The sequence below is a fragment of the Pelophylax lessonae genome (assembly GCF_965119305.1).
Source record: "Pelophylax lessonae genome assembly, chromosome: 8".
Taxonomy (NCBI): domain Eukaryota; kingdom Metazoa; phylum Chordata; class Amphibia; order Anura; family Ranidae; genus Pelophylax; species Pelophylax lessonae.
Window position 1 is genome coordinate 193,328,776 of NC_138775.1, and position 13,220 is coordinate 193,341,995.

Genomic DNA, 13,220 nt, shown 5'->3' on the forward strand with positions numbered 1-13,220 from the left:
GGAGGAAAGTAGAGAGGGCAGGAACATTGTAGAGATTATTTAAGTCCCACTGGAACAATGGGGCTTATTTAATTTTCCCTGACACCAACATGGGGCTTCTTTTACTCCCAATGGCAGCACTGGTGGGACTTTTTTTTACGCTCACTGACACTCAGTCTTATTTTACACTTATTGACAGCAAATATGGGGGGGGGGGGGGCATAGTGGCATTAAGCAGGTGAACAGAATGGCACCTGGAGATAGAGCTTCCTAGAAGGGAGTTATTCCCATTGTATTCACGTATTTTCCTGGTTTTATAACAATACGTGTGACCTTTACTATCTTTCGTGCTGGGCTTTTCCCACCATGCATTGACCTTGGGTGCTTTGTACAGGCTGGACAGGATATAACAGAGGTGCTGATTTAGAAGCAGCCCTCCACTCAGCTTGAAATATAAATGGGCCCTTTAGGTTGGACATCACTGATATACAGAAAGCATGTTCCAACATTCATACAAACTCACTGAACAGCCCGGGAGTCCCCACACTCAGGGTGCTTTATAGTGCTAAAAATTACCCTAAACTATTGTGTCAGTGAGGCTGCCCATCACAATGTAGAGCAAACTGTAGAACGCAAGAGGTCCTGCGATCACAACCAGCGTAGCTGGTAAAGCATTTACCCCCTTTTATACAAATGTGAGTAGATTTAGAAGAAGCAACTTACTTGCAAATGTCTGTGTTTTGGTGAAAAAATTTGGAGGTTTTTCCAACTCCTCTCTGACCTGTTGCACATAGTTTTGGTATTGACCAATGATAGCACTGCTGCCTTCCAAGGGGTGCAGAGAATCCAATAATTCCAGCTTAGCTCTCAGGACATCATCAGAGCTGGAGAGGTTATTTGGCACTTCCATGGCAACAGAGGTCAAAATTTCTGTCAGATGATTCTGGATAACATCACGTATGACACCATATTCTTCATAAAAACTGGTGCGGCCTAAAAAAAAAAAAAAAAAAATTATTTATATATATATATATATATATATATATATATATATATATATATATATATATATATATATATATATATATACATACATATACACACACACACACACACACACACACACACACACACACACACACACACATACATATATATATATATATATATATATATATATACTGTATTTAAACAAAAAAAAAAATAGAAAACCGTTAAAGAGTTAAATGCTTGACTTGTCTAGGGGGTTTAGGAATACAGGATAAGTATATACTTTAATCCTTGCTCAGGCATACTTCCTCCTCTTCACAGAACAGGTCCCCAGAAGCTGCTCCTCTCCACTGCCCAACCAGTCACAGCTCTTTGATGTCATAATGGACAACGCAGGACCAGCTGTCCTTCGTTGTACATGATATCTCCCTGAGAGGCCACGTACATCTCCGAAGCTTCGGAAAGGGCCACCTGTAATAGGCAAGTAATTCCCCCTGTTCATCTCCCCCTAGACAAAGCGAGCATTTAACCCTTCCAGTGTAGAGGGGGGCCCACTGCAAGGGTTAAATGCTCATTTTGTCTCAGGGGGTGATATATAAGGTGAATTATTTACCCAATTGTTTGTCCATTTCTCCAGAATGGAGTTCAATAACTTTTCAGCCCAAAAGCTATGCGACTTGGGTTGTTGTACATTTTGTTCATCCTGTGATAGTACATAGACAATCATAGAGTACACAAAAGGGACTACAATAAACTGCTGCCAATTCAAACTGAGGACACAATAAAAAATAAATAAATAGACAATATATGAATAGAAAAGATTACCTTCAGGGAAAGCACATATTGAAACAATCAGTGGATTCAGGATATTGTATTCAGAATTTACATGTAAAATTCTATTTTTTTTGCTAAAGTCAATCTTGACCACACTCCTGCTTACTTCCTTACTTCCTGAGCTTCCCTGTATATCACAAAGCATTTACAAAAAACTGAGATTTTCATAAAAAAAAAAAAAAATCAGCTGGCTATATCTCTGGGTTTACATGATCTTTGGAACATTTTGACACGTGATTTTCAATTATGGTAACCTCCACCTATGTATTTGTTTTTCATATGCGGTTATTGAATTGCCAAGTTTTGTGACAGGTTTCCTTTGAAGCAAAACTCCAGACATAGACATTTTGTGAGGGACCCAACAGGTCCTTCTACTACATTCTGCCGGCAGAAAAGTACAGGAGAGTACGGATACAAGAACAGTCACTCTGCACAAAAAGCAGCAGAGACCGGTGTTTAAAACAGAAAGCTCCTGCATGTAGGCAAAGGTTCATGCTGGATTACTGCACAAATCTGGAAAAATACACAAAACGCACTAAGGAGGAGTCAAGTTAGAATACAATATTTGCTTATCTTTAAGATCAGGTTTAAAGCATAATTAAATCCTTAAGGAGTAAAAAAAAAAAAAAAACTGCTGACAGGTAGGCATTTTATTGCTCATGCCATTTCTCTTCTGCAATAAAGAGATCCTTTTTTGCATGCCAGCAATCTTCTTCACATTGCTCACTGCACAGCTCAGTGTGCAATCTTGCATGCCAAGGTGCTTTGATGAATTAACTCTTAGATGGCCAAAGACATAAAAGCTGGAAAAAAAAAAAAAAAAAAAAAAGACTATGAAAAGTGAGCTGTGGCATTGAAACAACAAGGGGAGATTGCGGCCACTGCAGTGCTGGAGGGTCCCTTCGGCAAATAAGTGTACCACAAGGTGCTGCTATGCATACCATACTTGCTCTTTGTGACAAAAGCCCACCCACTTGTAACAACTATTGGATTACTATCATTTGAAGGAAACCTGTCAAATACACAATGTGAACCTGTTAAGGCATAGATCAATACGGGTTCAGTGCAAGGGTATGTTTTCTATGTGCCCTGTTCACATTATACGTGTGAACTTCATAAGTGGATGCAACTTTTAACAATGTAAATAAGTAGCGGTGCGTTGTAAGAACGCTACACTTCACAATGCACACCGTACATGTTATACGTTTCTTAATGCATGCCAACTGCTATAGACAAGCCCATAAGTGTTTTTCAAACCATTAATCTATTTTTCATTATGTTTGGCATCATGCCACACTGTATGCAGTTTTAATATTCTTTTTAATTTAATATTTTTTAATATTCAAATAATTTTTGCAACTCTGTTGCAAAGTTTCTTAACTGGAGATCCTGCCAGGAGCAGCACTTTGTCTTGTAGGCTGTAAAAGTTAAAGTAGAACTATAGGCAAATTTTTTATTTTTTTTTCCATTTTGTATAGAGTAAGGGAGGGTAGTAAACGCTGTCAGATTTATTTTTGCCACCTGTGTCCCATTGTGGAGATTTCTGTTCACTTCCTGTCCCAAAGCCAAACAGGAAGTAAGGGGAAATCCCTGAAAATTAAGGAAATTCCTTGGGGACCCCCAGGTCACCAGAATTAGTGTCCCCATTGGAACATTTCACCTCTTTTTCTTTTCTGGGGACAACCCAAAATTTGGGGATTTTCCTTTACTTTCAATGATAATGGTAAACAGGACAATCCCCTAACGGGGGCACAGACAGCGACAAAAACTGACAGGAGTTTTAATCTATCTCTACTTTAAAAAAAAATTTGCCTTTAGTTATACTTTAAGTGCTGTGCCATTCCTTCACTATCCCTTTAAAAGTGCAGCACTTAGGCTGCTTTCACACTGTTCTGTTGCAAAAACACATATCAATTTTAATAAAACAGATTAAAAACAATTAAAATTCACTGTGTAGGTTATATAGATTGTGGTCAAGTCCTTGATCAGACAATTTAAAGGGGCAGCTGCACTGATTCTGGCTGGATGTGTTCCTTTATACTGGCATTGAGAATCCCTTGCTGACAGGCTACACCTGAGCAGTGGCGGCCTGTCCATTGGGGGCACAGGGCCGCTGCCCCCCTATCCATGCATCCGGCCCCCTAATCTACATGCAGGGCGCTGGACGCATGGATTCAAATAGGGGATTTTTTTTTTTGAAGCACGCGATTAGAGCCAGAGGCTCTAATAGGCTTCAAAAAAGGTGGGCTCGGGGCGCAGAGCACTAAGCCTCGAGCCCACCCAGTTGTATGGCAATAGTGAATAAATATTCGCTATTGTCACACTGATTCTCCTCCCAGCCAATCAGGAAGAGGGTTGTGAGACCCCTTTCCCGATTGGCCAAAAGGAGAAGCGATATTACTGGCCAGTGGCCAGGAAGAGGCAGAAGACACATGGCTGGAGGAGAGGCCTCAGCCATCCAGCATTTCCCGGCTCAGACAGGAGGAGGTAAGGAGGCAGACCGTTCGGGGGGGTTGGGGGTTGGGGGGGGGGGAGAGAATGTGTTGTCTGCCGACTGATTGACCGACCGACTGATAGGGGGGGGGGGGGTTGCATTGGTTTGACCCCCCCCCCCCCCCCGAGTGCACAGAGGGGGAATTTTTTTGTTTTTCAATTCAATCAAGACTAAAACCTCTAGGTATGCAGTCTTTAAAAAAAAAAAAAAATAAATAAAATAAGATAGTAAAATGTAGAGCTCTTTTGAGTTTTCTAAAATACCTTTTGCATCAACTGTTTCCTTCATGACAATTTCCACTCTATCCACATGCTGCCTGTTCCAGATTGAGTCTAGATGCTTTTGGTTGCGTCGTCTGAATGGTAGAATCTGTTCAACTGTCTGGAAAAGATACGTCACAAATATATTAGACCAGTGCTGCTTAGCTCCGGTACTTAGAAGTAACCCGTCATGAGAGTAACTGACAGTTAAGTCCCATCAATTACACCGGGCAGAGCAACCATGGGTAGGGAGAGGGTAAGGGAGCAGATTTTTTACCTTTAACATCCAAAATCCTTAGCTTGTAAATACAGTATCCAATTTGCTGTACTTACTGTCGTATTTAGGGTTAAACTCCAGGTAAAACAGATACATTCAGAGATTCAACACATATGAAAGCTGTTTTACCTGCCAAAGGATTTGAAATCCTGTCCATGCAGGCCTAAGATTTACCCAGCTCTTCTATACAGCACAGCCCCGTCCAGCAGGCAGGAAACAAGATTTTTCTCAGCTGCAGTTGAACTCAGAGGTCTTGTCCCTTCCCCAAGGCTTTGACTGGACAGTGAAAGGAGAAGCAGTAGACCAGGGGAAGGCAGCCTCAGCACTCCAGCTGTGTTGGAACTACAAGTCCCATAAGGCATTACAGGACTCACAGCCACAGGCATGACTCCCAAAGGCAGATACATGAGGAGATTTGTGGTTTTACTACAGTTTTCATGCTGAGGTTGCCTGCGGTAAACTGATGAGCATATCTCTGTGACTCTGTTCCCTCTCCAATCAATATGCTCCTTATACGGCAGTATAACTGATTGGCATATTCTGCTGCTTCCCCCTCTACCAGACTGAGCTGCAAGAGGCCACTACAAATTGAGGTGCTTACAATGCTTGCGTTAAAAATGCATGCAACGGTGAATGCAGAGCTTCAGAAAGGAGTGTCTTTATCTGCCTAGAATTCAACATAAATGAAAAAAATAAATAACATTTCAGACTGCAAGGAATTTCATGCAATTCAGATTAAAGCCGAACTTTCTTTGGATAGAGTGGAGAGGAGTTAACTGCATTACTCCCAACTTTGTAAGACCGATATAAGAGACATCCGGGGACAGAGAAAACAGGCGTGGCTAAATTTCACTGAATTAGGCGTGGCTTAAAAAAGCCTGGGTAAATAGAGTCTAAACCTACAGACGTTCTACATGGTGTACACAATCTGCAGTACTTGTCACCCCAACACACTCCATTAGGGTTTATGCACATGGGGCTCACCAGGCATTTTATGTGCCTAGTGTAATTTCCTGATGCTTTCCCGTGCCCAGGGAGCTGCACATGCCACTTATAGCCTCCTATACCAATAAATGGCTGTGCTCTTGTGCATCTTTTTTTATCCATGCATGTGCATATGAGGTCGTTTTTCAATGCAGAGGTTTTGTGTTCAGAATAACGTTGAACTCGCATGCACAGGTAAATGCTATAGCATTCTGAGAGTATTCTGATGGCGGGGAACTCTTCCCACAAAATACAATATCACTGTGGAAGGAGACTCCCCCATCCACATCATGTGTGTGGATGGGGAAATTGATTCATTTTCTTTTTCAACCCGCTAGTTGAACAAAAGTAAATGAATCGTGTATGGCCTGCCCTAGGGATAGACAGATATCTACGAGATGTGCACGTGCATGTACAATCTAGCTTAACACACAAGCAGATCACTTCTATCGGACAATGAATGTGAGAAACCTACCAGTGCTTCTTTGCGTGCTCACTAAGACATTCATCCCCAACTCCTTAAGGCTCGGTTCACACTGGTGCGATGCGGAAACCAGCACAATTCCAGTGCGGGTTTCCGCATCGCATCTCACTGGCAGGCAGTTCACACTGACATCTGCGAACCGCTGCGGGTGTCAATGTAAAGTTAAAGGACCTGTACAGCCAAAGCTCGTTTGGATGTACATCTCCTATGGATCGCAGGAGTGCAGTTTGTCCTGCACTCCTGTGAACTGTTGTCAGCAGAGAGCAGACTGAAGTCCGCTCTCTGCTGACGTCACAAAAGTTGGTCCAGGCACCACATCATGACCACAGAGTCGGGATGTGCCAGGTGCCTAAACAGCCCCTCCCCGCCCCTCCACAGCCCAGCGCTCCAATGAGTGAGGAGGGGGCAGAGCAGAGAGCTGCTGACTGTCAGTCAGCAGCTCGGGGAGCTGTCAGAACCGAGCGATCAGCTGTGTTCAATCGCTTGGTTCTTAGTGTAGAGGCGCTGGGGGGACCAAAACTGCATCCACCTAGGTAATTATAAATGGGGGAAAAATGGATTCCTATACATCTCCTTTGATGACACCCCCAAATCAGTTTGCAGATCGTAGTGCGAACTGTGAAATCGGGCAGAAAACCGATCGTATGGGTGTGAACACCCATGCGATTTGATTCCAGCGTGAACCAAAAAAGGTCCAGCACCATTTTGGTCCGAGTGCGATGCAAATTCAGCCAAACTGTAAGCAGCTCTCTGCTTCCCCCCCCTCCTTACTCATTGGAGTGCTGAACTGTGGAGGGGTGGGTAGCGGCCGGCTTGGCATTCAGAGTGGAGGCACTCATACAGGTGTGGTGAAAGTGAAAGGTGCGCAAATTTAGAGTGAAAAAATAATAAGAAAGCAGCACTAGACAAATACAAATAGTGGTGAATAAACAAATAAATAGTGCGCTAACAATATGAATTGATAAAAATCAATAAATGTGTAAAATGTGTTTTCTCCTATGCACTTGTCAAATTTAGGTGCAAACAATAAATAGTCCTTTATGCAAGTCCATATTTGGGTGAGGTAACAGAAAATGAGAATAACACAAGTCTCTCAAATAACGTGAGGCCAATAAACCATCAAAAACGTGAGATAAATAAATCCGTGCCAAAGTGTCGTGCCACAGCCTACAGGTGATGATGTTTCACATAAACTTGAATTCTTATTGCCAGGGTGGCCCCTTACCGCAAAAGACTTCTAGGTTGGCATTCAAATGGTGGACTTGATGGGACGTTCGGGAGGAAGTAGAGAGAAGACATCGCTGGAAGTGGCAGCAGAGGAGTCCCCCTTTTTTTATTGGGTGCCTTCTTTGTGGAATTTGCTCCGTGCAACATTGGAACCACATCACTGCAAAGCGGATCTGCTTCCAGGATTCTTCGCTGGATTTCCTGTTCTGTAGTAGTCCAGGCTCATGTCTCCCTGTTTTCTGGTAAGCATCCATCTTTACCATCAAATGTTATCACTTCACCGTCCCATCAAGTCCACCATTTGAATGCCAACCTAGAAGTCTTTTGCTGTAAGGGGCCACCCTGGCAGGCAAGAAGAATTCAAGTTTATGTGAAACATCATCACCTGTAGGCTGTGGCACGACACTTTGGCATGGATTTATCTCACGTTTTTGATGGTTTATTGGCCTCACGTTATTTGAGAGACTTGTGTTATTCTCATTTTCTCTTACCTCACCCAAATATGGACTTGCATAAAGGACTATTTATTGTTTGCACTTAAATTCGACACGTGCATAGGCGAAAACACATTTTACACATTTATTGATTTTTATCAATTCACATTGTTAGTGCACTATTTATTTGTTTATTCACTCATACAGGTGTGTTACTGGTCATATCAACAGGTGAAAAACAGAGAAAAACGATTGCAGCCACCACATCGAATGACTGGTGAGCTGCAATTTTATTAAATTTTTGGTTTAGGGTTGAATACCACTTTAAACTCTGCTGTGTGCTACACACATTTTTCAGTCTTTGAGTATGCTGTACAAAACATGTAATGGTTCAGGGATTTTTCGGGTTTTTTTTAATATGAAATAAAAGAAGAGACCTCAGCATTACCAATGTGTGATCATCTATCATATTCCTTGTATCCTGGGAGGCTGTTTGTGGGCTGATATGTGAACTGACTCAGGAGCTGTGTTGTAAATTTGCCTTGTGCAATCAAAAGCTCGTCCCCTTTTTTTTTTTTTTGCAAAAAGTGCTAAATCAGATATTTTTCAGCAAGCTTACAGTGCTTATTATTCTTTGGAAATGAACCTTGACAGGGACCAGTTGTTCGCAATGCTCAAAGGAGTTGCTCAATTTACACAGAATGGTCTCTGTACAACAACTTTACAACTTATGACTGATTTTAATAAAACTAGGCAACAACTTTTAAGTCAGTGGGGTTGGTTTACTAAAACTAGAGAGTGCAAAATATAGTGCAGCTCTGCATGGTAGCCAATCAGCTTCCAAATTCAGCTTGTTCAATTAAGCTTTGACAAAAAAAAAAAAAAAAAACCTGAAAGCTGGTTGGTTTTTATGTAGAGCTGCACCAAATTTTGCACTCTCCAGATTTAGTAAATCAACCCCAATGGGTGGCAGGCAGCATATCACTGGCCAGTTGTTCCCATTGTAAAGGTTGACTGGCTGGGTTACATTGTTCTTGTTTCTCATAATAGTTGTTCTGGAGACATGGCTAAGACAGGTCATAGATGATTAGATTTCCTCTCTTTCCCCCGTGGGTAGGAGATAATGGGGCCTTCCCAGCTGGCAGAACAAAATGATTACTGCTATCGGCTAAAGCCGTCGGCAGTAATCGCATTCCAATAATTCGATGGTTTGACTTGTACAATCAGCCTACACAAACATGGATTGAAATTAGTCTGGTTCCTGCTAAAATCGGCTGGATTTCCATCCATGTATGGCCAGCTTAATACCACTGCTCCCACTACTTCCGAATATAAACACAGGCTTTCGGAAAAGAGTCCACATGCTTTTAAAGAAAAAATTGGAAAAAAAAATAATATTCAGATAGATTTGATTATGCTTGCATGACTAACTGGTAGGGCCCTTTCACACAGGCTTTTCGATCAGGCTCACCTGTCAGTTTTTCAGGTGGACCTGATCGAACGCTCCATTCGCCCCTATGGAGGGAAGGATGTCAGTGGTGACATGTCCGCCGACACCCGCTGCTATCCGATCTGATCCTGTCCTGTCCGTGAAATCCAGACGGATGGAAACCCTATTTTCCATCCATCTGGAGAATTGGATCGGATAGGATGAAAAAACAAACAGGCGGTTCGTTTTCGTCCGATCTCCCATAGAGTAGAGCAGGGATCCGACAGGTCTGTCTCTGCAAAGTAAGCGGAGACGGACTTGTCATCCGCCTGCTCACCAGGGATCGGCGGATCGATCCCCGCTGAGCAAAACGGAGTCTGCCGAACGGAAAGCCTGTGTGAAAGTACCCTTTATCTGTGTCTGTGAATCAGCTGAGCACACCTGCAGTCTGTAGATTAAAGTTACCAGGCATGGTTCCCCTTGCAGGAAAATGGTCAGAGAACTAGCAGCATGCAGCTGTGCACATTCTTATTTCTAAGGCAGAGGCAGCCACAGGTCTGCAATCAATAGGTAACCAATTATCATGGTTCCCAACTAAGTGATGGGCATGATATCCAAATCATGGTAATCGTGTGAGGTTGGTTTAAAAACAAACCTGCTGTTTGAAGCTCTCACTGTGCTTGTGCAGTGATTGCACAGAGAAAAGTCACAGTGACAGCTGTAACAGACGCAAACCAACCATGCTAAATTTGTTTTGGACACTTAGGCTATACCCCCCTCTGATTACAAAATTATTAGTCTCACCTGTTTTCCTAGATAATGATCTACCCGATAGATCTCTTCTTCTTGGAAGTAGGTTTGCATATCACTTGCCAGCTTCTTAGCAGATTCATAGTCATGCCCAAAGGGCTTCTCCAACACCACTCGTAGCCATGCTCCAGGGGGAGGCCGGCAGCTGGCATTGATGTTCCGAGCAATATCAGCATATGCAAATGGAGGGACTGACAAATAAAAAAGTCTGCCAGCTTCATGAAGATCTTCTTCTGCTAGTGAAGTAAGAATGTCCTGGTGTAATGCTGTATAGTTCTCAGCCGTCTTCAATTGCCTGTAACGAGTGAGCTTTAGAAACTGGTCCTTCAAAAGAGCACACCGATCAGCCTCAACATCTGCTGGACAGCTCAGATTCTTAAGTGAATTGAATAGTATCGCCTCTGCTTTTTCTGGAGCGGTCAGTGCAGCTCCATGAAAACTGAAGGTGTGGCCCTTTGGGACTTCATTCAGATAGAGCTGGAAGAGTCCCTGCCATAGGTATTTTTTAGCCAAGTCTCCAGTAGCCCCAAGTAGAATAACAGATATGTGTCCTTTTTCTTTGCAGGTGACAGTAATCACGCCAACCAGGAGTATACAACACAGAGTCCTCCACTGCATCATGGCTGGAACTTTCAGGCTGGAAAAATAAAATGTTGTTAAAAGTTTGCCAATAAAAAGTTATTTCAAAATATTGTGCCAAAAACTCACAGGTAATTGTAAAATATAATATAAATAAAAAAGCAGGTGCGCTAAACTCCTAAGTGTCAACCAATCAGGTTGGGGTGAACCAATAAAGTGATATCAAAATCAATTAGTCACAAAACTAATAATAATAAACACATCTCACAGTGAATACTAAATAATATAACTGATGTGCCTCAAAGGACAAAAAGTAAATCAGCAGTATGAGATTAAGAAGATTGCATACTAGTATAAAGTGGCAAAAAAACTCTTAAAGGTGCAAATAAGATAAGGTGCATAAAGTCCAAAACAATGTCCGTAATATCGTGTAATATACACGGTGACTTCCAGGTGTAAAATTCACAGCAACTTAGGGTGCAGGTGATCCCATCACCATGTCTGGACTGGCCCCTAACCAGAAAATGGAAATCATAAGGGCGTATAGATAGAATCCAGAAGAAAAATGCCCAAGTGTGGATATGTGCTGGAAAACCCCACTCAAAAGGGAGGATGAGCCTCTTACCGGATGATTATTGGCATAGGGCTGATCACAGACTCTCCTGATGATAAATATCCTCCTTCCTGGGCAGTCTAGGTCTGGATGAATCCACTCTGGTACCAATGAATATGTCCTCATGGTTTCAGGTTTGAACAGTAAAGATTACTCTATGACCATCAATGTAGAACCAACCAACAGGACTGGATGTAGCATAATCCACAAAAAAAAGACTTATTCTTGGATGTTGTTTAGTAGGGTGTTTAAATGGATCTTGTAATAGCTGTCACAGACGCGCCATGTAATCTCCTTTGGGTTGCCGAGTTACAGAGGAGAGAATCACAGAAGGTTTTCCATGTGCAGAGCGAGGTGTACAGGAAACTGGCAGCGCACACCGCGGACACCTCCTCTACAGTGTTGTGAAGAATTAGAGGAGGTGTCCGCGGTGTGCGCTGCCAGTTTCCTGTACACCTCGCTCTGCACATGGAAAGCCTTCTGTGATTCTCTCCTCTGTAACTCGGCAACCCAAAGGAGATTACATGGCTATAGAGGAGAGCGGGGATCTGACAACTTCATCTCTGCAAAGTAAGCGGAAACGGAGCTGTCATCCGCCTGCTCAGCGGGGATCGGTGGAACGATTCCCGCTGAGCAAAAATGGAGTCAGCCGGGAGCACTGCCCGTGTGAAAGGACCCTAAATGAATCCAAATGCTTGTAGCCTGATGTACTGGCGCAGTGTTTGCACAAAGTTTTTACAGTTTTTTACATTTTTTGAAAAACATTTTTCATTTTGGGTAGTGTGTGGAAGTATTCAAACCTCTGTCAGGGTCTTATTGCTGTCTGTAACTATGGACACTAGGACAATGTTTGAGTTGTGGATATTTTTTAACTGATTCATGACAAATGTTCCCATACATGTGTAATATCATCGCTCACCCACAGGTGGTTTAGTGAGCTTTGACGTTGTTTGTAAAAATGTCTGCAGCATAGCCAATTGACCATGTGGTTTTGGGGGAAGTGCAACCATGTCTTGCTGACATCACTCACAATATGACCTGTGAGTGGTCAAAAGGAATGACCACATCCTGTGGGTGGTCTCTGGTATACAGGACTATAAATTGAGTCACTAGGATGGGGGAGAAAGGTTCGTTTTTGGAGCTGTGGAAGAAAAGCATGCAGCAAAAAACCTCCTCACTGTCCTGTTCCAGATATCGAGTGAAAGCTGTTGCCAGAGTTAAGTATTATATGACCTTTCTTTGGGATATAGGGAATAGGAGTGTAAGTTTGAGTCTTATTAATGTGTAAGGAGCTTTATGTATTTTGATGTCCAGTAAAGTTTGGTTTTATCCTTTTTATAAAAACTGCTCTTGGTGTCTTTGTTCATTTTAAATATTCACTAGTTATTTCAGTTGCTGTCCACTATACCTTTATTATCAAATTTTGTTGTTCCCACCTTTGATACAGACAAAAAAATAAAAATAATCAGGGAAATAAGTGCCCCAGAGACAGGAGGGCACAGCAACCAAAGACGCTCACCACTATACTAAAAAAAATATTTCTGCTGTTATCTATTGGTGTACCAAAATGAAAATTCTGGTGCCAAAACCAAAAATTCAGAAGGCACAAGGCAAAAATTACACAAGGCGGCAAATCGGCTCCTCTGCGCAGGATCACATACCTGTATGGAATCCTGCACTTCCGGGTCTAGGGGCACACACGGGCGCCCGCTCCCGCTGGGATTGGGCACAGGGGGGAGCCAATCAACGGGTCAAGCGGACGCAAAGTCTGCCGGGACCGGCCGATCATTCCCAAGAGAGACAGAACGGCGGTCTGCCTATGTAAA

The 13,220-nt window shown here is 42.7% G+C and overlaps 2 protein-coding genes across 2 annotated transcripts in view; one reads left to right on the forward strand and one right to left on the reverse strand.

The window, feature by feature from the left end:
- Nucleotides 1–13,220, forward strand: part of TMED5 (transmembrane p24 trafficking protein 5) — a 518,850-nt gene that overhangs the window by 190,314 nt on the left and 315,316 nt on the right. The window lies entirely within an intron of this gene.
- Nucleotides 1–13,220, reverse strand: part of LOC309562324 (GDH/6PGL endoplasmic bifunctional protein-like) — a 45,190-nt gene that overhangs the window by 1,684 nt on the left and 30,286 nt on the right. Inside the window, 3 exon segments of the mRNA XM_082266468.1 lie at nucleotides 703–972; nucleotides 4,561–4,678; nucleotides 10,197–10,839. Coding sequence (XP_082122594.1) covers nucleotides 703–972; nucleotides 4,561–4,678; nucleotides 10,197–10,823 — 1,015 coding nt within the window. The 5' untranslated portion in view covers nucleotides 10,824–10,839.